The sequence below is a fragment of the Corvus kubaryi genome, unplaced genomic scaffold (assembly GCF_017639235.1).
Source record: "Corvus kubaryi isolate FWS band 111438036 unplaced genomic scaffold, C.kubaryi_AGA036_p1.0 37300, whole genome shotgun sequence".
Lineage (NCBI taxonomy): Eukaryota > Metazoa > Chordata > Aves > Passeriformes > Corvidae > Corvus > Corvus kubaryi.
This window is the reverse complement of record NW_024581093.1, coordinates 5354259-5382080: the sequence shown is the minus strand read 5'-3', so window position 1 is coordinate 5382080 and position 27822 is coordinate 5354259. Positions and strand designations below refer to the sequence as shown.

General features: G+C 47.0%; 2 protein-coding genes across 5 annotated transcripts in view; both read right to left on the bottom strand.

Annotated features, from left to right (window-relative positions):
* Positions 1-17209, bottom strand: part of NLRC5 (NLR family CARD domain containing 5) — a 38003-nt gene extending 20794 nt beyond the window's left edge. For 2 of the 3 annotated variants that reach the window (XM_042027217.1, XM_042027219.1), the window contains exons 1-17: positions 17139-17209; positions 12929-13078; positions 11749-12049; positions 10332-10394; positions 9131-9196; positions 6961-8713; positions 6494-6577; positions 6048-6131; positions 5886-5969; positions 4270-4359; positions 3380-3430; positions 2958-3023; positions 2642-2725; positions 2221-2304; positions 1992-2081; positions 1327-1392; positions 143-220 (exon numbers count right to left, since the gene is read on the bottom strand). In XM_042027217.1, coding sequence (XP_041883151.1) covers positions 143-220; positions 1327-1392; positions 1992-2081; positions 2221-2304; positions 2642-2725; positions 2958-3023; positions 3380-3430; positions 4270-4359; positions 5886-5969; positions 6048-6131; positions 6494-6577; positions 6961-8713; positions 9131-9196; positions 10332-10394; positions 11749-12049; positions 12929-12934 — 3050 coding nt within the window. In that variant the 5' untranslated portion in view covers positions 12935-13078; positions 17139-17209. The remainder of the gene's footprint in view (positions 1-142; positions 221-1326; positions 1393-1991; positions 2082-2220; positions 2305-2641; positions 2726-2957; positions 3024-3379; positions 3431-4269; positions 4360-5885; positions 5970-6047; positions 6132-6493; positions 6578-6960; positions 8714-9130; positions 9197-10331; positions 10395-11748; positions 12050-12928; positions 13079-17138) is intronic. The other variant, XM_042027220.1, reaches the window with a different exon arrangement.
* Positions 17210-19344: 2135 nt separating this feature from the next.
* On the bottom strand, positions 19345-27087 carry LOC121664157 (cholesteryl ester transfer protein). Of its 2 annotated transcripts, XM_042027215.1 has the most exons (16): positions 26881-27077; positions 25779-25893; positions 24885-25019; positions 24300-24370; positions 23789-23876; positions 23609-23678; positions 23259-23319; positions 22570-22661; positions 22152-22331; positions 21691-21741; positions 21184-21351; positions 20332-20399; positions 20170-20212; positions 20014-20083; positions 19604-19689; positions 19345-19509 (listed from the first exon to the last, which is right to left on the bottom strand). In XM_042027215.1, exons 1-16 carry the CDS (start codon positions 27023-27025, stop codon positions 19435-19437), a joined length of 1518 nt encoding a protein of 505 aa, XP_041883149.1. In that variant the 5' UTR covers positions 27026-27077; the 3' UTR covers positions 19345-19434. The 2 variants fall into 2 exon arrangements, with proteins under 2 accessions (XP_041883149.1, XP_041883150.1); XM_042027216.1 differs by lacking the exons at positions 19345-19509; positions 19604-19689 and adding an exon at positions 20520-20659 and having other exon boundaries at positions 20038-20083; positions 26881-27087.
* Between the last annotated feature and the right edge of the window lie 735 nt (positions 27088-27822).

The following is a 27822-nucleotide window of genomic DNA, read 5'->3' as shown; positions in this document are numbered from 1 at the left end:
CATGGCAGCTGCACCCCGCGCTGCTGGCACTGGGGAGAGTCCCAGTTCTCTTGTGATTCACCACTCAGGGGTGCAGGTTACATTGGATACAGGATCCAGAGATAGGACTTGCATGAAGTACAATGAAAATTGGCCAAGGTACCTTATTTTTGGGGAATTGTTAGTTGTCTGGTTTTCCTCCCCATGTTGTTGGTCATCAGTAGAGAACACAGACTCTTCCCTAAGTGAGCACAAAGCCAGACAAAGGTAAAACACTTTTGCTTTAGCAATTTGGCAAATCCCTGAGGCTACCATGGCTCCAGCCCATGCCTGTATCTTGCCAATTGCAAGCTCTCCTTTTCTAACCAAATATTTCAGCATGCAGGCAACTGGGGAGAAGGGGAAAGATATTTCTATCTAAGATACAGTTTGATGGAGAATTCAGCTTTTGCTGAATTTAGCTGAATTTAGCTGAATTTAGCTTTTGCCTAAACAAGTTTTGTGAAGAGTGTACAAAAATCTGACTATATATAACTAAATGGAACTGCCTATAACTAACTAAACTGTAACACTGTAACTAAAAACCACAACTACAAACATTAAAACTATAACTAAATATGACTATTCATAACTAAATGGAACATGCAAATCTTGAACCATCAGAGTTTGAAATGTCACTGGTGCCTTAAAGGAAACCACAGATCATGTGTCTCAGGCTGTCACTCTCTTTCAAGCACAACCATCGGGCTGTATCCCGTGACAGCTCTGCTGTTTCTCTCTGGCCAAGAGGTGGAATGCAGGTGTACCATGGGAAATGCTATTTTACAGTGGCCTCAGTCCACAGAGAACAAAGGTATAAACAGTGAACCTAAAATTCCAGGAGTAACAGGAAACCATTTCTTGGTCAAAACCTTCAGGATAAGATGTTTTAACCATATTTTTCTGAGGGGAAAAATTAAACTCCAAACATCTCGGATTTAGGAGTGCCATGATCCAGAATGCTTAGTGTTCTGAACTGCATGGATCTGTGAATCTTTTCAGAATTTGGTGTGGCATTCACTTGGTTTCTTACCCTCACTATTATCAGATAGCACAGGTGTCATTAAACAGCCTGCTCTGCTTAGAATGCTGTGGGTAGAAGTGTGCTCTAGGGACATAAAACACTACAGAAGGCAGTGGCAACTTTTAAAGTGGCTGAGAAAGCCAGGAGACAGTTCTACATTTAGATTTGGGGGCTGGGGAGGGAGGTAGGAATTGCTGTGAAGTAAAATGCTACCCTTGGTACCTACACAGGATGCAGGAACTAAACAGGATGCTGAGATAACACCATTTGTGCACACAGCCTACCTAGGAGGAATGGAAGCAAACTCTCTGTCTTCTCTAAACCTCAGGACTGCAATATCACGACAGAGGCTGTGAAGAAGAGAAGTAATCAATCGATGTCATGGCTTGATTATTTACAGGACTTCTTGTTTGGTTTTGTTCTGCAAAACTCTGGTGACGCCAATCACTTGTGCTTAAAACACTCCCAAAGCAAGAAAAAATAATCTCCATCAGTTTTAAATCCTGGTTGGATCAAATGATGCAGTATCTGATGATCCAGTTTCTCTGAGTCACTAGACAAAGCACAGACAAAATTGCTATACTTGAACTCCAGTGTGTTTTCAACTACTAGAGGAGAACTTCCAGTTCTGCTCCACGAGGTGTCACCAGTTCTCATGCTCCGCAGAGATCTCCTGTCTCCAGAACTTCCCAAGGCAGAGAGCAGGGAAGCGTTTTAAAACTCCCCCATGCACGAAAGGACAGCCAGTTTTGTAAGCTCTCAAATTGTGGTTGATGGCTCTGATAAATCAGCTTACAGCAATGTATCCCCAAGCGTCAGTGTTAGCAACCACCCTGGGACATGTTCTTCACCCACCGCACTCCTGAGCTCACTCAACAAAAACCTCAGAGCACGACTCCCAGACTTGTATATTGGGATTAGCCCCAGGAACGATTCAAGACCTACATACCTGACCTGCACCTCCATCACCTTCGGGCAGGTATTTACTGACTTCAACAGGTTGCAAATGCCAGTGACAGAGAGGTGGTTTTGACTGAGACTACGAAAGAAAAAGGCAATTAGCTGGTCCCTGAAATCCCACAGGACTGTCCTAGTGAAGCAGTTACCAGTGTCCTGCATGCTTGACACCATTTCACTTCAGAAGAGGTCAAGTTGGTTTTGTACAAGGCAACACTTACTTCAGCTGTTTTGAAATCGATATGCAGGTGAGGCTTTCCAGCAGGCAACTGCAGCCTTCATCTCCAAGCTTGTTGCCTGATAAACTGAAGCATTTTCCAGTTAGTTAGGACTGATTTGAACAGGAAAAACAACAAAGCTCTCAAAACCTGCTTGCTTTCCCTTTCTTACAGTTGCTTTTTTCCTGGACTGTTCTTCTGTCCCAGATCAACCTTCTTTGCTTATTTCTGCATGAATCAACTTCAGCCAAAAAAGTTTTAGCCCTTGGGCAACACGACTCATGTTTTAGACCCAAATCACCTTGCTTTAGAAAATCTATGATCTTTAAGGCTCCTTCCATCCCAAATCAGTCTGTCCTTCTATGATCCCCTGCTCCCACTACCTGCCTGCAGCCACTCAACAGGAAGGAAAGGAGGCACTCACTCCACTTCAGAGAGACAGGAACAGCTCTGGAGAATGGCCACAATCCTCTTGGCATGTTGGGAAGACAGTCTGTGATCCTGCAAGCTGTGAACAGGAAGGGTTAGTGAGCAATGAGGGGCTGGGGGTGCCACTGTCTGGGCCAGATAGGATTTCTGTTGTTATTTTTCTTTACTGATTCAGGTTTATTTCACACTTTCCCACATGTGGAAATATCCTCTCTCCTTAAGGACCAACACATCTGCTATTCCTGCCCTTCTACAGTACCTGTCATCTGCAAATCACATGCACCAGCAGGACTTTCAACGTCTACTCTTACCATAACTTCACGTGTCTAGTTGGAATTACATGTTCTTTATTCTCTTCCAACTTCAAATCCAAAGATCTGCAAACAAGCGAGATATTTGGCTTTTAATATGCCTTCATGAAATATCTGACAACTTGGGTCCTGGTTTATATTTTCTAGCAGAAACCACAAGGTCAGTGTTGTGTGTTTTTCAGCAGCTTTGCAATAGAAACATGGCACTTCAAGCTTACACAGGCACTAAAGATCTGCTTTTGTGGACCTGGTTGTAGGTGTGTGCAAAACCAGCTATTTTAGTTACATTTCTCATCGCTCAGGAGGACCCAGCCCTGCCAGCTGCAAGGGCAGAGGTCACCAGTTCTGCTGTCAGTGTGGTTTATGGTGACACCAAGCTGATGGTTTCAATCAGCATAACTGAACACAGTGCAGTTTCTCACCTTGGACTTTTCTCAGATGCGCCAGAAAAACAAATAATCGCGGTGTCCACCCTGAAAAAGAGATCCAGGTGAGTACTAGGGAACAGGTGTAAGGATGCCATTTGTTTAGCAGAGGTGTTTGCTAAGGACCAAAGCTTTTGCCTGGATACTAAAGAGGGCCTTGACACCTGCATCACCAGGTCGTTGGCACAGCCAAGCAGCAGCCTCGTGCTCAGAGGGCAGAGGACACCCCACGTGTTGAGCTGGGGTTGCAGTGCAGATGAGACAGTCACACAGTGAAAAAGATTGGGCCAGGAGTTTGGTTTTTTTTGCAAGACCAGAAGTTTGTTGGGAAAAGGTTCAGTAGAAACTCCCTTCCAGCAAGAAAAATGAGAAAAAGGCATACGCAATTTGAGTTACACCAGGGATTACTTTGACCTGTTAAACTTAGAACATAAGACAACCACAAGAAACACAATGATTTAAAAAATCTACCCTTTGTCATCCTGGACACATGAAAACCCCAAACCCTGTAATTTAAAGGAACGCAGAACTAGAGCTAAATCCACACATTTTCAGTAAACTTAGCTGACTGATAGCAAATTTATGCTAGTTGGTAAAGAATTTCCTGACTGATATATTGGAGAGCTTAAAAGCAAGTTTAAATTCTCTTATGCAGGAAGAAATGTCACACCCTGCAAATGGTTTTATAGACCAAGGATAAAATGACCTATTCAAAATACAAAGAGGAAGTACATGGTATGATGAATTCACATTTTGTTTCCAATAGAAAAGAAAAAATGAGTCAAATTGATTTTGCCAACAATTAAGCTGAAAAACAGTGTCCATTTAAAGTCAGTATCTAAAGAGACAACCTACTTGCTTTTGTAAGAACTCTCAAGTATTGGTACCTGACACACAGTTCAGTAACATTTTGACACACGATGCCTTCCTTTGCCAAACTGAGAACAGCGTTCAAAGAAAGATGGTTGTTGCTCAGGCTGTGAACATGAGGAAAAACAAAACCTCAGCTGCTGGACTCCACAGCACATTCTTTTGCTACACAAATGCCCTCTGCTCTGTTCCCCAGACATCCTGAAGCGCACACATGTTCTTTTAGTTAGGGGATTTCCCCCAAACTTCTGAATTTTGCATCTAGGACTCGACAAAAGCATTATCAGATCATAGTTCTTTCTCTGCAAGCTATAGCTCCCATGAATTTAGAATCAGAGATAACTCTTCTATGTGCAGCAGAAGGGTCATTAACCAGTTTAGGGTTAGTTAGTGGAGGTTCTTCATACCTTCATGATTGCACCACCAACCCACAGTGCAGTTAAACTCCCACTACAACAAATCCAGTTTAAGTGTGGCTTATTAAAGCAGTGAGGCCTGAACACAATCCTCCAGCCTCCGAGGATTTGTTCTTTAATTGCATGTTCATTCTGTTTCATTACTCGTTGGACCTCATTAAATATGAAATGCAAGATCTGCTTGTTCTCAGGGCCATGGGGCACCTTTCCAGAGAGCCTCGAAGGAATCATCCTTGAGAACTGCACTCTGTGTGTGTCTGTGTGTGTGTGTGATAGAGATGGGTGAGGGAGGGGTGATTACAAATGGCACTGGTCTCCTGCCTTTTCCATAGGATAAGCTGCTTCTCTGGGGGCAGGCTGGCATTCCCCACAAGCTGTTATCAGTGTGCCCAGGAAAGCAAGAGGAGCAGGTACATTCCTCCTTTCCTCCCTCCTTCTGCCATGCTTTTAAACACTTCTAACCATATGGCAAAGCCAGTAGTTCATTCCTGGATGGGATCCAGCAATGACTGCAGGTATTTTGGATTCACCTGCTTGCACCTGAGGGTGTGTGGAAGACCTTTAAAAGCAGAGTCTCTCCCTTTCAGCTGGGGTGAGTAGGCAGTGCTCTGTCCTCATAGCTTTGTGTCTATCCCTGTCCTGTCACACAAACTACACTCAGACTCCAGCACTTGCAGCAGCTCTGCTGCTGCTTCAACTGCCCCTGGCAGCTCTTCAAAGGCTTTAAATCCCTTCACAAGCCAGGCTGGTTCTTTCCACCTAAAAAGCTGCAGATCCATGCTGGGAGTTTTGCTGGCAGTCTGTCCCTCTCAGTCAGCACTGGACTGCCACTGGAGCGTTTGAAGGAGCAGCACAGGAGAAGAGGGCTGTGGAAAGGTTGGGAAGCTCTGATGGAGCCAATCCTCCCTTAATCAGAGGTGAGACATCTCAACCTGAACTTCACCAAGGGGAAGAGAAGAAAAAGTCAAGCTAGGCACTGAGCTGAGCACATGCATTGTAATTCCTGGAGAGGTGTCAGTGCTGCCAGGACTCCCTTGGGATGATTTTAAGACACCTGGATAAGAACTGTGAGGCTGGGTCTATCTCAAACTGAGTCCAGCACAGTCCTGCTTGCACTTGAGTGTCTGTGCCTTGGTTTGGTGGCCCACATATCTCTGTGCTATGCTTGGCTTCACAGTAGCTACCATTTTTAATAGGTTTAAGCCATTTTTACTCACTCTACTTTCTTCAGCTTTTCCATTCTGGAAAACAGGTCCATCACCCTCTTCACTTCTGGGTCCCGTATCCGATTGCCCTGCAAGCTGCACACAGATTCATTCTCATTAGCATAACCAAGGACAGAGTGGTTGATTTGATGGTCATTGCCACAACACACTCACTTTATTTCCTCAAGCTGGAGGCAGTGTGATGCAGACTGGACCAAGTTAGTCATCCCCTCAGCTGTGATGCTCCCGCCTGTCAACCTGGAAAGAGAAAGGATCACTCAAACCAAGCAGAGGGAGGACTAGAATCCCCTGCAGCACATGGCAAGCCCGTCTCAGACCTGTGCCTGCACCGTGTGCCCAGCACACAGACACAGAGGCAGCAGCCTGGCTCTGCCACCTGCAACCAACTTCATACTCCTTTTCCAGCAGGGCAACACAATACTGCTCTTGATGCCAGCATAAAGCAAGAGGCACTCATGTCTGTGGTGCTCTGTGTAGCACTGTTACCCTCCCTACACTGCACAGAACAGTGGAGTGAGCCTGGAGTGAGCCAATGTCACTGAACTGGTAGGGAACAGACAGGAAGGGAGAAGGCACTGATGTTACAAGCAAAGACTTACTCTAATTTCCTCAGGCTTCCCATTCCTCGTAAGCCCTTTGAAAGAGCAGCAGCAAAGTCATCACCACATCTCCTGCTACGAAAGCTAAAATGTGAAGAAAAGGGGAAAAAGACAAACACACCAAAAGCTGATATTTTCATTTGCTTGCAGGACTCACCCTGCCCTCATAGTGTTGAGAAATGCCTATCATCTTCTCTCTTATCTACTGCATTAACTACCCTGTTGTTCATATTAATCAAAATGGAAAAAACAAATACAAAAATACAGCCAGAATGGATTTATCACCTTATTATCCTTCAATCACTCATAAATTCTTTATTTCCTACATTTCTGCAGTACTGAAGTTATGCTGTTCAGATCAAATTTTCCCACATCGCCTTTCTCTTCTAGAACAAACTTGAGGCCTGACCTTCCAACTCATTAGTCCTTCTCCCCACCCATCAGCTCACAGCACTCACTGTGTTTACCTCAAGTGTTCCACATTTTTACAGCCAGCCAGAACCTCCAAACACTCAAGGTCCACAAGACATCCTGCAAAATCCAAACAAGTCAAATCCTGGCCCGAGTTTATGACAAAAACCAAAGCCGACATGTCCAGAGTTGTCAGTCTAAAGTTTTTAAACTCATACTTGAAATTCAGCAGGCTCCCAATGTGCTGGGCTACGTCGAGGTTTTGCGTTTCAAAGGTGCAGTGGCAGAGCTCAAGGACCTTAGGCCCTGTCAGATGAGTGGCTGCCAGTTTCTTGAGAGATTGCAGGATCACATCCTGCTTTTCCTGCACCCACGCTTCATCTTGCTCTGCTAGCAGCATCAGAAATGTCCTACACTCTTTTGATGACAAGCCTGAGAGAAATATGTGAAAACTCTCCATAAACTCGGTCTTTGTCTCATTCTTTAAAGTCCATTTTGACTTCAAGAAGAACTTCTTCTTCAAGTAATTCTTGTCCACCCTCCTACTCACCATGAGACACAGTGCTGCAAAAAACTCCTGCAAGCTCAAGTGCACAAAGGCATAGCCAACCTCTGGGCAAGTGCCACTCGTCTTCACCTCAAATAGAGTCAGCAATCCATGCAAGGAAGCAAATTCCTTCACATCCTCGGGAATATCATCAACATAAAATACAAGTTTCTTCTCTTCCAGGCCTCTCAGTGCAAGATCAAACAGACCCAAAATGGCCTTTTTGTTACAGTTCAGCTGAGTCTCCTCATCGCCCGCGCAGTCTCCCTGCTGTTTGTTTAGGAAGATGAGAAACATTTTGATATAAAACTGTGTCATAGTCTGGGGAAGCTCCACACTCATCTGGTGTTTAAGGAGCAAATACTCCAAGCAGATGCACACAATGTTACACAGAGCAGGGATGAAGCACATGCTGAGGAGCTTGGTGTTGTTCTTCACATGAGCAATGGCTCGTTCTCGGAATGAATGCTGACGAAAATAGTGGCTGATATATTCCTCAACCTTCTTATGGTCAAATCCCCAAATTTCTGCCAACACACCTACTGTACATAATAAGAAGTCAGGTAGCCTCTTAGGTCGGCTGGTGACCAGCACTGTGCAACCAGGCAGGAGCTTCCCGTGACAAAGGTCTGCAAAGAGCTGGGCTATGGACATAGGGGAGGTAACAGCTGGGCCTCTCTTAGAGGAGAATGACACGTCCATGTTAGCTGCAAACTCATCCAGCCCATCAAAGATGATCAGTGTCTGCTGGGCATTCTCCAGAAGGTCCTGGAACACTGCATCAGGGCTGTCCTCTGGCTGAAGGAACATGTCAAACAAAAGCTCCTTCAGGGTCAATTTTCTTTTCAACAAATTCAGCTGCCGAAACTCAAACAGGAAAGTGAAGAGAAAGTGAGGTAGGACACCTTCTGCCCATTTCTGACAAATCCTGTGCATTAGCCTGGTCTTGCCTGTACCTGGTTTACCAAACAAAAAGACCACCTTTGTCGTGTCCGATGGGGCCTCACTACAAAACAGATCTGACACTTTCATGGCTGTATCTGCACATTCTTCTGGCTCAGGAGCACCTGCCACATCCTCTCGGGGTTTCTCTGTTCTCTCTTTTAAGCGGGGGACTTTTCTCTGATGAATGACAACGTTGACAAAGGCTTGGTTGAAAGGTGGCTGTGTTTGTTCCTGTGCTTCTGCTCCTGCTTCTCTCCTGCTTCCATACCTCTGGCGGATAGAATCAATGAGGAGATGCCGGTACTTTGCAGATGAATCTGTGAGAGAAGACAACAGAGGGGGTATGAGGGTGAAAAAGTTAGTTGTGAGTCATTACAGATCCAAAATACCACTTAGAAACAATGGCCCTGATCAGAGGTTGCTGGGTAGAAATGACGAATTTTGAACTCATGAAAATAACCCTTAACTTTTCCTATTTTTGCACAGAGGCCAAAGGAGAACAACATTCAGGAAAAAGATGAAACAGCTTCATATGAAAACTAAACCTTACTATCTCTAAGGTGAGAATTAGGTATCTGTGCATTATGTACATTATTCCCTGTTCACCAGCTCCCTCTTCACCCACGCTGGCCTCTTAACCCTGGAAGCTGATTTCTTGGGTGTTTCTGCAAAGATGTTAAATAGGTCCTTTCCAAAGAGGGAAGCCCAGCACAGCTTCTGGAACACCCACATACCCAGTCGTTGCTGTTTGGCATCCTTGTCACCCCCAGAGCTGCTGCAATGGCGACGGCGAGCAGACCCTGAAAATCGAAAGGTCAGAACCGTGTCAAAAGAGCATTTTGAATGGCAGTGTATTAAAGCTGGGCAAGACTTCCCAGCAAAGCATTTGGGGAGCTGAAGAGGAAAAATTGGACAGACAAAACTATTTGTAAACTCAGGCTGAGATTACAGAATTGCTTTTTCTGAGATGGGCCACCAGCACCTCACAGGTGAGTTTTTTTGTGGGCTGGGTGATGCACCTGCCTTGCTTTGAACACAAGAACTGCTTTGTTATCCTGGGGAACGTGGCAGGGAATATCTGCTTCTGGGGAATGCAGGGCCCACAGATTCCCAAGGTTGTTCATGGTGGTTAATTCCCTGGTTTTTTATGGTGCACTGTCAGATGGCAAGAATTGCCAGAGCTGAAAGAGGCACGTCTTTCTTAACTGGTCTTAGTAAGATTCAGCACTATTTTCACATTTCCATTCCACCAGCAACTGGCAAGACAGTCTCACTAGGACAGCACAGCAGCTGGCAGCAGTCTGAATGCAGAGCAGAGGTCACTTTTTCCTTCTTGTTTTCAAGATCTTCAATCTGCCTGTGACACACAAGACAGTGCCATGTGACATTTGCAGTGCTGTGACTCGGAAGTCTCTGAGCAAAAAGCAGAGGCAGAAGTGTCTCTTCATGATCTGCACCAACTAGGAAGTTACAAATCAGCCCTGAAGAAAACCCTACTATCTGTTATTTTAAGCTCATATTTTGACAACTCTGGAGTGGTTTCCACTTGATCAATGCCTGAATAATTTTTCTGCTCTTTCTTTAAAAGCCAAACCAACTTCCTCCACCTACCAATGAACTGACCACAGTAAAAGTGCAAAAAGCATGGGTTTTGTAGAGTGGGTGGGAGATTCTTGCAGAGAAACTAAAATGAGAGAGTTCCTTAGCAGAGGGCCAGCAAGGCTTTTCTGAAATTCAGGGAGGGAAAACAAAAACAGGGGAGGTTCACATGGAAAGCACCAAGAACAGAACAATGAAACATGAAGTTGCAGTGGTTTCTCCACACCTTGCCAATGCTGAGCAGCAATACTTGGTGTGTTTGTAGCCCTGCCCAGGTCATGGGCAGAGAAAATAAACTCCTAGAGCACAGTGCCCCAGGGTCTGTTCTGGCCTTACCTTTTGGCACAGATGACTGGGCTCTCGTATCTGTGGATGCTTCTTCTGTCTGGCTGAAGTTGCCTAAAAGAGTTGAATGGGAAATTAGATATGGTTAATGTGAGCATTCTGCTCTTGAAATTTGGCATGCTGCTGGCCAGAGACAAAAGGTGAGCAGCTTGCAACACAGACAGTGGCACAAACCAAGACTCAGTGTGAGGGATGCAAACATCCAGGTTTCAGGGTCCCCATCTGATGTTTTCCTTTCAGATTGCTCTAAAGTACAGGTAAATTCTGCTTTCAAAGGAGGAGAAAAACAACTTTTCCCTCTGATACAAACAAACTCAAGAGTATGGGCAGCTTTGGCTGGTCTGAAACCACAATGTGGCCCAAAAGGGAAGCCCTACTTTCCTGCTCCTGAAAACAGGGTTTTCTGTGAATAAACCACTGGCAGAGTCAGCAGCCCAGTCAACGGCCTTCTCTGACTCTCTGCACGGCTCAAAGCTGCCACAAAACCCCCTCAGCATAACCAGAAGCAATTCACCTTCAGAAGGATTAGTGATGCTCAGCTGTTACTACAAAAGTTAAACAAGCATAAGCCAGCTCCATAACCTTAAGAGACATCTTCTTTTATGATATGTCACAGAATCAAAAGGCTGAAAACTGTTTCAGCTTCAGTCCTGAGAGAAATCCCCCAATGGTCCACATTCCCTGTTGCTTGTCTGGTCTTTGCCCTGTTTCATATCTCCCAAAATAGCTGCTGCTGCAGTTAGTCACAAAGGCTGGATCCACCCAACTGATGCAACTCATAAGAGTTACTGCAAGCAGGATGTGAAAAACAGTACCGTTGAGAAGGTATTATCCTGTCAGACTTCATGCAGAAGAGAATTTATCACCAGATAAAGCAACCCACTAAAGGAGGGGCACAGCTTAGCTGGTGCCACAAGCCCTCACAAGGGAGAGCGTGTGCACAGTCTGTAGTTTGCAAGATAACACACACTGACTGTGGTCCTTATGAACTGCATCGTTTTCTCTAAAGCCTCTGCTAATGAGAGATGTGGGGAAGTGGTTTTGTGTGGTAATTTTAAGACTTCTGTATTTCTTGCCTTTCTGGATCAGGAAAATTAAAAAATAACGATTAAAAGTCCACAGAACAAAGATATTGTAGTCTTTTCTCCTTCAAATAAATCCATCCAAAAATTGCCTCCCAGCTTTATTGGAGATGGGGGTGCACAATTTTTATTGGTTTAATCTGTTTATGTTGGGAGGTTTTTTAACCTCAAATTACATTTCTAAGCCAGAAGTTGTGCTTCCAAGAAAAACAAGGCCATGCAAAATGAGGGCACTGGTGGTCTCACTGCCTAGACTGGGTGATGGTGATGGGTGGCCAAGGTGTTGGCGGTGTTTGCTCAGAGGAAGCTGGCCTGACCTCTCTTACCTTCTCCTGCAGAACTCATGAGCAGGATCTCCAGATCCAGGGGCAGGTCATACTCCATGCAAACGGACTGTGCAAAGTGTTTCCAGGCAGCAGGACCAGCCTTCTCCAGCAGGTCAAGGAGCACTGAGGCTTTTTCTTTGTGGTCAGTGATTCCACCCAGTCTGCTCAGGGCCGCCTCGGGGACAAAGGGCTGGGAAGTCATGAGCAGCCAGTCGGGACAGTGACTGAGGAACTCCACGAGCTGGGGGCGGGCTCTTGCTACAGCTGCTCTCAGGTCTAGATCGTCATCCTGAAATGGGGGCTAGAGGGGTGAAGACAAAGGGCAGCAACGGGCACAGGAGCACAAGATGTTCACCCACACAGCCCTTCATGGCTTTATCTGCTTTTCTACCGCTTGGCCTAACCCAGAATTTCTTGCCCTTACTCCCAGAGTATCGAGTAGAGATCTGAGCCCAGTCATGATGGTGCAAGGCTGGCAGTCCTTGTCTGCACAGTGCCGGACAGCAGGACTGGGAAGGACAGGAGCAATCCATGGCAGTCTCTCTGGCACCAGCCAGGGAGAAGCTGTTGACATTGGTATTGCTGCAGTGGCCATCAGCCAAATATAACATCCCAAGCATCTCTCACATGTACCAGGACCTCTGGGGAGGTCAGGGATGTTTTTGTTATCATTCAAGCCTTGACTTGAATGCTTACACTGCTTACACAGAGTCAAGGCTTTTTCTGCTTCTCATAACACCCTACCAACAAATAGACTGGGGATGCACAAGAAGTTGGGAGGGAACATAGCCAGGACAGCTGACTTCAACTGGCCATATGGCATCATACTCAGAATATAAAGCTGGGATAAGAAGGAGGAAGGCAGGGAGTTAGAGTGATGATGTTTGTCTTCCCACATCACCATTACATGTGATGGAGCCCTGTTTTCCTGGAGATGGCAGAGCACCTGCTTGCCCATGAGAAGTTGTGAATGAATTCCTTGTTTTGCTTTCCTTGTGTGTGCAGCTTTTGCTTTACCTGTTCAGCTGCACAAGTTTGTGCAGGACTCCCCTGCACAAAGGGCTCAGGTAACTGTTCTTGCTGCTCATTCTTTGGGGAGGAACAACTCATTTCTGCTTTGGTGACAATGCCACCTCCATTCCCACTTCCTTCCCACAAAGCCATGCACAAAATCTCCTACCTGCATTGTGGTGTAATCAGTCTCCTTCCAGTTGTCAAGTGCAAAGGTGGCTTCTGCTCCATATTCTAACAGAGAATCAATCTGCTAGAGGCAGTCTCAGCACACAGACACACCCCAATATGTGGGACATGCCTCACTTGGTGCAAATGCCTGGGGATAACAACAACAGAGCTTGATGTAGACATGCCAGGCCATGGAAATTACGTGGGTCACAAATCTAAAAGCCCTGCCTTTGACCCAAGGGTCAGCTGTGATGTTTTTCATCTCTTCTCACTCAAACCAGCAGTGACCACAAAGTTTCAACATTTGAGGATTCACTCCTGGTCTGATGAAAATGCAGGACTGAGCCTTGTGCCCTAGGATGCAAGTGAAGACAGCTTTAGAGGAACATGTCATGGGAATCACAGCTTTTCTGGTGTCACTGCCTGATTTGAGCTGGGCTATGCCACTTTGCTGCTCTTAGCCCCTCCGTGGAAGCTGATGCAGAAGCAGCAGCATCTTGCTCAAGTCAGGCAATCAGTCACACCAGAAAAGCTGTGAAAAGCTGATCCTCTGAGACTACACAGCTTTCACAAAAGAGTTTCAAGTGTAGGGGGCTGAAAATGCCCCCAGTGTCAGTGCCAGCTCCCCACCTCTCAGCAGAAATGGCGAAGGGAAATTTCAGCCTGCCCTGCAGCTGGTGGCAGTTGGTGTCCAGCCACCCTTGCCAGAGGGAAAGGGAAGAGGAGCATGATCACCATCTGGCACAACTGCAAACATCCTGCAGCAGGGTCCCAGCCTGGCTACAGCAGCATCAGGACTGTGCTGTGTCCAGCAGACAGAACCCTACAGGGATATTGAAATCCACATCCAACTACAACTACAGTGTTTGCAGATATGCAACCACAGGGAGAAACCTCCAAGCTCCAGCCCCCCACCAGCTACCTGTGTTTCACTTGGACAGAACAGGCCCTCCAGGTCCAAGACTGCTGCACTGTGTGTGGTGAGGGAAAAGCTCCCACGGTTGCTGTAACACCCAAGTTTAGGTGGGGGGGGGGGGGGGGGGACGGGACAGTGACCAGTCCAGTTCAGCAAAAAGTGCTGAGTGGAAACATCGTGTTGGGTCATATGCTTTCATCCCCAACAGGGATGGTGCACATGGTGCCATTCCCCAGCAAGTGCTGTTTTCTGAGCAAATGTGTTCCCAAGCCAAGGGCAGCGGCCACCCCACCACAACCAGGGTGGAGGCACATGGGAGTCATGCTGCAGAATTCACCTGCTCTAGTGCTCAGCCCTCACTCCCCAGACAGGCTCTCCTCCACACTGACCATTCATGTATTCAGTAAAAGTACAACAAACCCCTTGAGGCTTTTATTTTTGCCACCTTTTTGATCTGGCCAAGGAGCAAAGTGGGAGATTTCTATGGAGCCAAGGGAAGAACTCAAAACAACAGAAGGGCACTCTGATGGAAAGAGTCAAGACCTTTCTGTCTGAGCAGAGACATCCCCTAATTCATCATAAAGTTATGGTTGTGCTGGAGCAGAGCCATGCCACTACCTGGGGCACATTGCACTCAGGGAACACCTCTCCACATGGCTGCTGGGCATGGCATGCACCCAGAAGCTGAAGACAAAACGAAAGAAGGTGCCAAGTTGGAAAACTGGAGGTAAAATTGGTCTAGACATTTGTTCCACTCATGTTTAAGAGGATATCTCTTCCCTCTTCATCCATCACCACTTTCTGCCCTCTCTGTGCCACCTCTTTGAACAGCCTTGGATGTTTTGAGACTGAGGCAAACTAATGCAGCAAAGGGATGTGACCCAAGCGCTACAGCAGGAGGCTGGATGGAAAGCATCTAATCCACCTCCTCTGTTCCTGTGCTCCAAAAACCAAGCAGACATCTGATAAGAGCAAAGCTTGTGGTATTGTGCACTGTTCTACTCAGACTCTTCAGGTCAAAGCTGGTTCCTATACAGCATACACTGTTACAATACGGTATCAGTGCAAGAAAGACTTCACCCTGTTCCCATTCCAGATCAGACTTTCAGGATAAATTATGTAAAAAGTGAGGCAGCTCTTGGACCCAGCAAAATGTGGGTAAACCCCCACAGCTTTTAAATATTCTCTAATGCCTGTCATTTACCCTTCTTGCCTGTCATTCACTATTCTAACAAAAACAAGAAATATGGTCCTGGTGAAATGATAAAAAAATGGGGCTTAGCTATGATCGGTTTTGTCCTCAGGCTGTCAAAAACTGTTGTCAAGCATGTTGTCAAAAACTTAAATTCTGAACCTTACTGGAAAGGACTCTGCAAGTTTTCATTCAAAATGTTTTATTATGAGGTTCTTTTTATAGCCTTAATCATACAAATAAAGGACTCTAATAGTAACACATGCATTTGAAACAAAGAAAAAAAGTTTCAATTAACTGGAAAGTTTGAAAGAAAACATTTAAGCTTCTCAAACTTAAACAAACTGAAAATTAACAGGGCTTCCTGCTAACCAAACTCCATTTTCCAGTAGGCTTATCAGTTAAGCTTTGGGAAATTTCATTTTACATTTCTCCAGCAAAAAACCAGAAATCTGTAGACAGCAATGTCCTGACCTTATTCCCCTGATGACCAAGAACAACAGACTTAATAAAGCCATATTAAATACATACATAAATGAATGAAATCCGACCTTAATGCCAATGAAGACTGAAAGCCACTCAGACAAAGAGTAGACTCATACAAATTAATGAAAGACTCATATTCAAAAACGAAACAACACTGAAAAGTTCGTTGAAAGCTCAGTGACACCGCACAGCTCCTGTGCTACTGCTCTGCTCAATAAGATCATCAGGAATGACTGGCAGTTACCTTCAGTAAAACACCTCTGACCCCAAAATGAAGCACGAAAACCTCCCAAGAAAAGCCAGAACACTTTTCAGCCTTCACCCTTGTGCTTCAAATGCAAAACCATCTTTAAAACACTTTGCAAAATTTAATTTTCTCTCCGCAACTTGGCATTTGCACCATTCCCAGCCACAAAAAATTAAACTGAAATGTGAAACTCCCTGTTGCAAATCTATCAACTTCTTGCCTGCTCTGGGGGCACAGGGTACTTACTGGAAGCCCAGAAAGAGAGCCCCAGCACCAAAATCAGTGTGGGGGTCACCAAACAACCAAGCTGGAGGACAATATCCACTGCTTTAATTTCCCCAGGTGCTAACCCAGCACCATCCCGAGACTTCGAAGTCCTTCTGTGCCTTTTGGGACCTGATGAACAAAAGACTGAGCAAAATGAAAGTAAAATCATTCAGGAATTCCCCAACTAAAAATTCATCTGCAGTAAAAAGAGAGAAATGAGCAAAAATATCCAGTCAGAACAGAAGAAGCGTAATATGCTCTTCGTGGAGTAAACTCGGACTTGGTTTTGGTTAAGGCACTTGCAATGAGAATATTTCTATTTACGTGCATAAATCTGATTATTCTGGCACACGGGGAAATATTTAATTCCCTCTTCCATTATATCTAAGAGGATAAAACAAGTTGCTTTTCCTTTGGAATGAAGACAAGGTTTAAGTGAAATTGTAGCAGATGCGAATGATTTGATAAAAGATCCCATGTCTAGATAGAGCTGTGTGTGCAGAGATCTCCAGATCTAGCAGGATGGGCGGCACCAAACAATGAAATGTTACTAATATTGCTCTGAAGGCCAGGGAAGTTGTATTGGAAAACCAGAGGGAGCCTGCAGCCGAGTTCCAGAGAAGTCAAGAGGGCACACTGCGCTGTGCCATAATCACTTATCAGAGAAGAAAAAACACCCAGGTCCAGCAACACTTGTGTCTGCGGGCAAAAACACTGACTCCGGTTGTCCTGCCTTGAGCACAGCGCAGGGAGTGGGGGAGCTCTGGGGAACCGGGAATGGATGGAGGAGCCGGGTGTGACACCTACCAGATTCTGCCCCACTTTGCCACCTCCCAGCCCGCCTCTGGTCCACCCTGTGCCTGGGAGCACAAGTCACCTGTTCGGCTAAAGTTTGGACTCGATGGCCTTGAAGGTGTTTTCCAGCGTTCAAGATTCCGTTCCCTATCCCGGCTTTTCCCATAGGATATGAACGCCTAAGAGCTGGGGAGCAAAGAGCCAGACCCCCAGTCCCCAAACCCTCGTGGGGCTCGCAGCAGGACTCCCTCTCCCCGTCCCTCCCCGCGGTGCCCAGCGCGATGTCCCCGTCCCGCCGCGCTCACCTGCCCCGCTCCGTCCCGCCGCGGCCAGCCCGGGACAGCGGCAGCGCCGCGCTCGAAACCGAAACCAGAGCGGCGAAGCGGCTTTGCCGGGAAACCACGTGGGGCTACCGAGCGGCCCGGCACCGGCATCGCCCCCGCTCCGGCATCGCTCCCGCGGGAGCTCCCCGCCGGGCTGGGGAGGAGCGGCGGCCGCCGGGGATGGGGAAAGCAGCTCGGGACCCCCGTGAAGGCAGAGGAGGTCTCACCGCTCCCCCCTGGAATAGTTTAGTTTGGAAAAGACCTCTGACATCATCGAGTCCGATCATTAAGCATTGCTATGTTCACTACTGAACCGTGTCACCAGGTGCCACATCTATACAGCTTTTGAACACTGTCACCTCTGCCCTGCACAGGCTGTCCCCCCTTCTGGTGAAGGCATTTTCCCTAATATCCAACCTAATTCTACCCTGTTGTAACTTGAGGCAATTTGCTCTTGTTCTGTCACTTACTACCTGGTAGAAGAGACAGACAGAGCCCCACCTGGCTCCACCCTCCGTTCAGGGAGTTGTAGAGTGGCAAGGTCCTCCCTGAGCCTCTTTTTCTCCAAGCTGAATCCTCCCAGTTCCCTCAGCTGCTCCTCATGAAACTGCTGCTCCCGATCCTTTCCCAGCTCCACTGCCCTCCTTTGTCCCCATGGAAGGGCAGCCCAGTCCAGTCCCCACTGAATACCCCCAGAGGGGCAAGGCACCTCGAAAGCAGAAAAAAGGTGGGTTTTTTCCTGCCATTTCCTTTTTATTAATACTCACTCCTCTAGTGGGGAGTGTCATTTAGGACAACCAAAGCACTGTGGCTTGATAGAAGCCAAGTCCCATGGTCTTCAGCAGATATTGTCATGCAGGGAGTGAAAACACCTGAGCAGTGGTGGCTTTAGAGCAGGAGGGAACATGGACAAGCCCTTAGCTGGTACTGAAATAGTTGGCACTGAAATAGCTGGCAGAGGCAGTGATGGGAACAGGGTGGAAAGGGAGGTAGAAAACTGCCCACTATACCAGGGCTTCTTCCAGGCCACAGTCAGCCACACCACAGCATCACACCTCTGGTACCCCTCGGCTCCTGCTGTTGCATGGACACAGCTGGGTCAGACCTTCCTTGGCTGCCATGGAGGCACTGAGCCCCTTCCAGCCTCCTCCCCCACCAGCCTGGACACCAGGACCACTGAAGGGATGTTCAGCTCAGCAGTCACGCAGAAGAAGGAAGTGCCTCTGGTGTTGCGGGTGAGAGAGGAGCAGGTCAGAGGGACCTGCCTCCTACCCCAGGGAGGACATCCATGGCAACACAGAGGGAGCAACCACCATGCCCAAGGAGCTCAGGAAACAGAGCCCATCCTGCTAGCAGCCTCTTTCTGGGACCAACTTTAATACTTTTATACTGCTCTGTGGGGGAGGAGAACATCCTCTCTACCTCTGTTAATGTGATCACCATTACAGGTGTTGGATTTGTCACCAAAGATCTCCTCCAAGACAAAAAAAGAGAAGCATGATCTGGTACAGGAAAATAACTCAGCCACTTGAGATAAATTATTGCACTGTAGTAGAAAGGAACAGGAACTTGCTGCCTGACTAGACACTTACACTTTCTCTTATAATCTCTTTGATTTCCTTATAATTTTCATTGCTTTTCTCATCTTTGCTGTCACTGGCTCAACATGGGCATTATCAGTTTGGAGCTCTACACAGAGCCACCAGGGTCTGTAAAGAAATTACCCTGGGCACAAGATCTCTCTGTTATTGTACTGCACTGCAAATTCACATCCTGTTTACTTTTTTCAGCCATATCCAGGTCTTTTAGCATTACTGGTTCTGAGCTTACTTGGAGTTTGGTAATATCATTTGACTTGCTGGATTCTGTCAACATCAGGAGACTCTTGGCAGAAGTGAAACCCAGGATGAGCACAAAAGGCGCTGTATTTCCAAAATGTAACAACAGAGATGCCAAAAGGTGGCAAAACCCATTTCTGCTGCCTTATGAGGGCGCTAACCGAAAGCCTGTGCACTTCAGGAACCCAGCCCTGACTCCTAAGCACACAAGCCCTATAAAAGATCCTGAAAAAGTAGTGTGGATTGAGGTGCAGACTTCAAAATCTTTGCAGAAGAAAGGCTCCATGTAAGTACAATTGTACAGAGCCTAGAATGTTTGTCAGAAAAAGGAAATAAAATTCAATCAAAACTGATTTAAATCAGCTTGTCTTTTAATTGGTTCAGACACAATCTTTCTGGTTCTACACAAGTTTCTGTGCTCTTCTGTGAAGGGATCAGCTCTACCAACTTTTCTCAAGAAAATGAAGAAGCAAATGACTTGGGAAGCCAAAGTCAAGCTGTACAATTACATATCCCTAAAAAGTAGGGAAAGAACAGAAAATACTATGTTAGTTCATGCCACACTCCTAAGAGGGCTTTGAGGGCCAGGCAGTTCTGAGCTCTGCTTACTTTTCTGGTGATGATCTCAGGATTTATGATATCAAAGAGATCGAGCCTTTTGCTGTTCATCAGGGAAGTCAGAGCTGATCCAATACCTATGGAATCAGCAAACCCATCCAGTTACAGGGACGTCCATCCTGGCTTGCTGCTCATCATGTGCTGCCTATTGCCAAAAGCTAATTGTGCCTCAATGCCCCACAACTTTCAGCCTGACAGAAAACTCACTTTTCCTTTCTCAGCCATTTACAAAGGGTTCCTCATTCCCCAAGTGAATCTGGCAGCATTTCAAAACATTAACGTGGTTACCCCCTTCCCAGTTGTCAGTGTTATTGATGTATTTTTTCAGTGCTCCAGTTTAGGAGATGGGATGTTAGACAATTTATGGAGTATGTTGGCACTTCCCCAAAAGGAAAACTCACTTGAAGTTACTTCTGGAATGCCAGCAACCAAGATCATGTTCTGCAGGAACCTTTGTATGGATGGGTCCTTCTGAAAACCAGAAAATTAGTACAGAAATGCTTTAAAGACATCATTTAGTCCCAAATAACTTAGAGAATACTTTTTTCTGGACTTACCCCGCTTGGATCAGCTGTACATTTAAACACTTTAATCTCTATACTGGAGGGAAGGGGGAAAAAAAGGGAAGAAAAGTCACTAAGATCTGCAGAGATCCTCTTTTTGTGCTGCTCTTAAATATGGGACAAAAGAGGCAACTCTCAAGAGACCACAGTACCAACCTGGAGTCCACAGGCTGCAAAATGAGTTTCTTTTCTTCATAGGTAGCTTGGATAGTGACTGTGATTTCCTGCAGAGGGAAGAGCAGCAGAGTAGAGGCTTAGCTAATCTTTCCTTATAGGAGGGAACTGCATTTGGACATTTTGGGTTGTTTTCTAGAAGCCAGAGTTCAACGTCCTTTTGGCTTTACCTCCAGGTATTGCTAGAGAAGGCCAGCATTTTCCTTCTCCACTTGCATGCAACAAACTCCCCCCTCAGGCCCAGAGCCTCAGTCTCTGGGGCTCCAGGATGGCTCATCCACTGGACTTTTGCTATTTTGTGAACCAAGTCCTGTGTAAGGATGGAAATTGCTGTGTGAGGTGGTGTTTCTCTGTGAGGAAAAGGTTATATTTTGAGCTTCACATTCTTCAGAGCTGCATCTCCATTTCAGACACAACTATCCTCTAAGTGGAGGCCAGAGCTAAAATTTGGGAACAAGGAGATTTCAAAATAAATACATTCCCATGGTGCCTCCATTCTCTCCTAAAATATCTCACTGACACTACCCTGTGTCAAATAAATGTTAATGGGGGCTCATCAGAGCTTTCTGCTGCTTTGACCACCTTGCACCCTGATAGTGGGCTGGCCTAATAGAGGGCCAACATGGTCACCACCATCATTCTCAGCCTCAAATGTCTAAGGAACAGATGAGAATGTTAAAAGAAACTGATCTGCCTTCTCCACCTCCCATGGTTTAGCCACCCACCCTTCCCAAAGGACTCCCTGCCACTGCTGTCCCTGCACACCAGGAATGGTCCTGACTCAGGACAGAGCCTGTCCCAAGGTCTGCACAGTCAGGAGGTGCAAGAACTGACCTTCTCCATGTACAGAGCCACCAGGGGTTCTTCTCCTGCAGGAAGGATGCTGACCTCCACTGCTACCAAGGACCTCACGACTGTCCCTTCAGGCTGAGGAGAAATCTGGGGCTGGGTGAGACTCCACACCTTGGCCACAGAGTCATTATAGGATGTGCCTTGAAAAACCTGGTCAAGTAAGGAGCAGCAGATGAGTCAGGCTTTTTCCATACCAATTTCCTGCCAACTTGCCACACAGCTGCATTCCTTTTGCAGTCCCCAGTTCCTCCTTCTCTTCATACAAGCCCAATAACTCAGCCAGGTTTCAGGGAAATTGTGCCAGCATGGAAGATGGAGAAATCCTCCTTGCAAAGCAAAACTGCTTCTCCATCAGCCCCTGTTTTTCTCCATCAGGCCCACCCAAGACTCAGGTTGTCAAAGGAGGGACCCAAGTTATTACAATGCAACAGAATCCATGTGAAATTTCCTCATTTGACATACAATATTCTGAATAAGACAAAAAGTTACCATCTGCACTGCCTTCCGCTGCACTTCTGTGTCTTCCATCTCAAAGAGTTCCTTCAGAAACAAACCAGAAACAGATTGTGGAAAAACAAAAGACGAGGTTATGGTTGCCCCTGGTGCAGGCTGGACAGGCCAGAGCACCGAGGTGGGCCCTGTGCCCAGTGCAGGTCATGGCTGAACTCCCCCAGGTCTCACGCTTTTCAGTGTTCCCCCAGAAAATCACATCCCTTTACAATTCGGCAGATAAGGTTTCTGTCAGCTGGTATTATCACTGAAGGGAATAACACTGCCTGGGAGCACACTCCTGATGAGGCACTAATTTCAGGATCACATGCAGTGACTGACTGTACATTTCTATCTTCTACAGAAACCAGCTCTCACCAAAACATGGCATTTAGTGAATTTTTCTCTTTCTCCCCAGAACATGATGTATGAGGTAAGGAGGGTACCCCTCTGGGAATCACCTGCAATTTCTCCCCTGTGAAGTTCAACACCAGTTGCCCATCTAAGAAAGCTGCTGAAGCCAGAGAGCTGAGGCTGTGCTCAGAGAACCAGAAGTAGAGCATTCGGGACTCGGTCAGCAGTGACGGGGAGAAAACAGAGTCACTGAGCACGCTGGAGTTGTTCCTGTACAGGACAAGGCCCTGTAAAGGATAACAAGTATGTTGGCCACAGCAAGCAGCAGGGAGACAGGACAAAAAGTCAACACCTGCATTTCCATTGCAAGGCGAAGGCCTGGCTGGACACAGAGCAGGTAGCAGGTTGGCATCAGCCCAGGCTGCAGTGCCACAGCACGGCACAGCCCCATGGAACCAGCCTCTCCAAGTCCTCCAGAGCACACCATGGCCAGGAAACATTTCTGAGCAGCCTGGGTTACTTCACCTTGTGATGGGATTCTATGTAGCTTGCTTTAATTACAGGATCTGATGCAAGGGAGATATCAACAATGATATCCTTATCCCGGACAAAATCGGCTGCAGGAAGGAAACACAGAAACCTCACATCAGAAATAGGACCTTAAGCAGAGCTTGTGACAGTTGCTTTTAGGACTTGTACAGGTGACTGGGAGCTATAAAGGACACAGGGATGGGACAAAGGTTCCCACTCCTTTGGATGCTAGTGCTGATCCTAATACAGCTCACCGACTCCATTTCTTCACTGGGAAATAATTATGCTCAGTTTTACATTCCACTCCTTTTCCCTGGTATTTGGGACTGGGAAAATCTCCTGATACTCTGATATCTCATCCCTAATACTGCAGTGCATGCTCCTGTTCTAGCTAACGTTGGTCCTGCAGTATCCTGCACAGCTGGCCAGTACATACTGAAGGAGAAATTCCTTATGAATTGAAATGTATCTTTGAATCTGTGCAATCACCCTTGAAGATCAACCTGATGCAGAAAATTCCAAACATAACATTACCAAGGTTTATTTTGCTGCTGTCTAAGGGCTTGGGATCCCATATACATTTCAGAAGGACATTTTTGATGGATGTGGCTACTGCTCTGTTGGGGCTCAAACATGAAAAGCTGCACACAAAAACAGAAAGCAGAAAGAACAGGAATATTTACCTGCTAAATCAAGTATAAAATTTGTCAGCATCTGAGAAACAGCATTTATTTCCTTGCACACCTACATGAGGAGAAGAGGGGGCAAAAATTAGAGAAAGGGGTAGGATTTTGGATTGTAGAGCAGAGCTGAACCTCATTGAGATGTGGGGGCTGTTGGTCAGAGTCCAGCAGCCTCAGGGTCAGCAACACCTCTCACTTTGTCCAAGCTTTCTTTTTTTTTTTGTGGATTCAATTTATTTGTCTTATTTTTCATGAGCACTAACATCACACTGCTACTGTCTTGTGGGCAAGAAAAATGTGTGGCTTATAAAGCTACACAGAGCTTTCCTCTGTCCCCAGGCTGATCTTACCTCCCTCTTGAGGACAAGCTTCAGAGTGAAGGAGATGAAGTCTGTGAAGAGCTGCTTCAGCCAGCCAGGTCTGTGTAAGACAGGGAGCACAGTCAAGGACCACCCGTGGTCTGCTCATTTGGGTGAGTAGGGGCCGGCAGGGGGACCACAAATCTACATTTTGAAAGGGGGCAGACTCACTGCTTGTCTCCTTGGAGGTGAAGTGTGAGTTTGTGGAAAGTCAGGTAGCAGCCTGAGGCATCAGGAACCACTTGGTCCTTTTGGCACGCTGCATGGGACGAAAGGAAAAAGAAAAACAAATTATTTGTTACTCAGATGAGAAGGATGAGTGCACTTTGCAGACACTGCAGGCCTGGAGCAGGGCATCACTGCAGAGGGCCAGCCAGGGTTCCCCACATCTCCAGGGTATGTTTCCAAAAGATTCCAGACCCTGCCAAGTCAGGGCAGATGTGGCTACCCTTGCACCTGGATCAAGGGTTTCTGCTCACAGCTCCAGCTGAGCTGGTCTACCATGCACCCTTCTTCATGCTGCATCTGGATACCTGCCAGCTGCCCTAGCTCCTGCCATCAGAGACTCAGCTGTCCCCTACCATGACCCAGGAGAACCTGAAGAGTACATGCAACCCACAAACCAGAGCAGGGAGGGAATTAAGTTGTACTGCAAAAAGTTTGGGTATTGTAACATACTTACTCAGTTTGATGCTTAGCTGGAGGTCAATGGAAGACTCAATTTCAAAATCAACTGAATGAAAAAGCTGCAAACTGTAATGGCAGAAGAGGGGAGATTTAGGAACCTGTGCCAGGAGCAGTTTCTCCCTGACAGATGTGGATTTTATAACACCTCTCCCATCAGTCCTTGCCCTACAGTGGACAAACCCCCAGCATACCACAGCCCATTTCAGGTACTCTGGCTTTAAATCATTGCAAACTGCTGCCTTCGTGGCACTTAGGAGCTTTAAACTCCCCTTTTTATCCAGTCAGACTTTACAGAGAAGTGAAGGGGAGGGAAGAAGTCAACTCATATGCTTTGGCCATCTGGTCTCGTCATGCAAGGTGAGGGCAGAAAGGCAGAAAGCAAGATGAGCAGAGCAGTGATGGGGCTCAGCAGCTCTGCTAGAGTATAAAATCCTGTCTTCAGGCAATCATCAGTGCTGCCATTGCCAGAGAGACTGGGAAGTGCAGCCCCCTCACTTCTACTTGTGTCATGGGCCAGTCCCACGGGCAGCAGCAGGAGCTGGGCTGTGGGGTTCAGCAGCCCCCAGACCCAGGTACTTACAACCAGGCCCCGGCGTAGCCATAGGTGAGGGTCCCTTTGAACAAGGCTGTCACGTTTTTAATGGCAATGTGAATGGCATTGTCCTCCTTGAGCTCCACCTGGCTCCTCTCTATGGACAAATCATTGACCTGGATGCTAGAAACAACAGAAACACAGTTTGTCCCCAACCCAGAGCTGTTTTCTGTGATTGGGCAGGACAGGTTTATTCCTGAGGAATTCTGAGGGACCCATGCCAGACTCCAGAGCTTTTGCAAATCCCAGGGCCAGGCACAAGGACAGTGACAGTGATGCTTTTGCTCAGCCTTTGTGGACTGTGCCTCCCTCACAATATTTGCACACAAGGCTGTGGAATGCTTTAAACAGGAAACATGGAGCAATGCAGCCCTGTTTTATTGCAGAGCTCTGTGCAGCCATGGTTATGGCAGGAAGTCTGTTCTGGGAATGCACCACTGAGTTTGTGGTCCCAAAATAAAAATGAGTAACACAGCAACACCCAGCCTGGTTTGTCACAAGGCACAGCCAAGTGACATCCTGCTGACAGGGGTGGCTCTGGCAGCCCTGGATGCGTCCCCTCTGCCTCTCTATGTGCACTGGGCACCATCTGTCATTGGTGGCCACAGGTGCCCCAGCCCACAGGGACATTACTGCCCCCCTACACGCTGCCTTGCTGCCTGCCCACTCAGTTGGAAAAATAAAATAACTCTTAAATAGCACAGCAGCAGACTAAACCTTGACACGCAAATTGTCAGCAAGACTTAGACCCAAAAGTGTGTCTGTCCCAGTCCACCTTTGCTTTCACCAGGAATTGCTGGATCAAAGCTCCCTCCAAGGCCCATTCCTGTTCCACTCTCTTTCCCATCACCTCCCCTGGCACAGAGACGTGGAGATACTCACTTGGTCAGCCCATAAGCCACCCGGCCGAGGAGCCGCATGGACCTTTCCCCAGTGATGTTTGGGAATTTGGCATTTCTGAAGGCTGCTTGAATGACCTGGGCCGTTTCCTTGTTCACTGTCAGTGGAAGAAAAGGGCAAAGATGTCAAACTGCAACCTCTGCTACCTGCAAACCAGATCCGCACTCTGGATTAAAGCACTACCGAAGGCTTTTATCTGAGGCATGTCCATTAGATTAAGAAAGCACTTAGAAGTCGTTTCAGAGTAAATTAAAAAATTAAAATTCCCTAACTCTAACAGTTGATGGCAGCAAGAGACAACAGCACATGTGGCTCGACAGCCATCAGCAGGAACTGATTCCAGGGAATCATGGCCAGCTTTCACACACCTCAGGAGCAGATTTTGGAAAGGTCAAGGCTGTGCTCATCCTGACACCACATAAGCTGTTGACTTTACCCCAGTGCTTTGCTTTGTTGCTGCTTACTTGTATTGCAGTCAGCTCTTGGGTCTACAAAGAAAAAATTCTGATACTCAAGTTTCTGTGCCCATTTTCCTGACATTATCCAGCCCATTCCAGCCTCAGCCTCAGGCACATGCTTGTACATGGTTTTTCCTTCCAGAAATGCCATCTCTTAGTTTGGTCCAGCATGAATACATCTTTCTCTGCATATACCACTGTTGGATGGGACAGGACACAGCTGATCCTACCCTCCACAGAAGAACTAAGTTCTTCCCCCACCTGCAAAACTCCCAAATCCTTGCAAATAAGCCCACAGCAGCAGAGAACATTTCCCCACTTCTGCACAGCGACCCCAAGAGATGAGATTGCAGTGAGGAGAGAAATCAAACACACATTTATTCAAGCTCTGTCATCATGCCAAGCCCCAACAGCAACAGCACTAAACCCTGGGGCTGAGGAGAGGGGTGGGGGACAATTTTCAAGTTCCTTTGCCTGTTCAGATCAGGTGCCCATGCTTTAACCTGTGCTCCCAGACAGGTGTTTACACAAGAGACAGAGAAGCAAGAAACCCCCTCACTTGGCTGATCTGTCACTACCTTCTGGCAGAGACGGGGCAAACACAGCCCCAAAGAGCAGGCACTTACACAGCAATGCCGCGGGCTTGGTCATCCTGCAGACGATCCCTGTGGCTCTGTAGGGGAAGGGCCCAAAATCACACGCTGCTGCTGCGTGGACCAGCACTAGCAAGATGCTGAAGGTCCCCAGCATCATCCTGCCAGCCCAGCACATCTTCAGCAAGAGCAGAGAGCACTGATGAGACCAAGTGGTTCTTGGCAGAGGCAGAGGCTGCTTTCATACCCCCAGCAGAGCCCACTCGAAGCAGGACATGACCTGCTTCCTCCACTTATCAAAATTCATCACAATTTCCTAATCTTCCTATAGTTTCCTTAACACCCTTCATGTCGCACACTGCCTTCCTCCCTCGGCAGGAGTTTGGGCTGCAGGGCTTGGTGCTCCTGCCAAGACTGCTTTAACTCATGTTAAAGTTACACATGAGTTACCAGGGCGGGTGGAAAAAGCTGGAGGGGGATGGAGACTGGAAGAGGATAAAGTCGAGGCAGCAGCCTCACATGCTGCCTCAAGCCAGTTCACAATTTTTTCTTCATGCAGAAATATTCCTTATTTTGCATTCCTGCAGTAATTCCCCAGCAAAGTCCTGTTTGAAAGGACCTACATAATTAACTGCTCCTCCTTCCACTGATTTTATACACACTGTGGGGAAACAGAGGCACACTCCTGGGAAGAGGGTGCTTCCTGCTACCACTGGGTGAACCCCCATCTCCCACATCCCTGCAAAGCTTTGTGACCATAAGACTAGGATGTTTTCTGCCTCTTGGCTGGATCAGTTGAAAATCTTATTTGCCACCATCCAGATGGGCAAAATCCCACTAAGGTGAAGTTTTTCGTGCACCCAGACTCTCAGCTGCTATTTGGGGAACATGAGAGACCCAAGTTCACATCCACTCCACGCACACACCTGTGCTCTGTATGCTGCTGTCCTCCCACACCTCTGCTGTGCTGCTGGG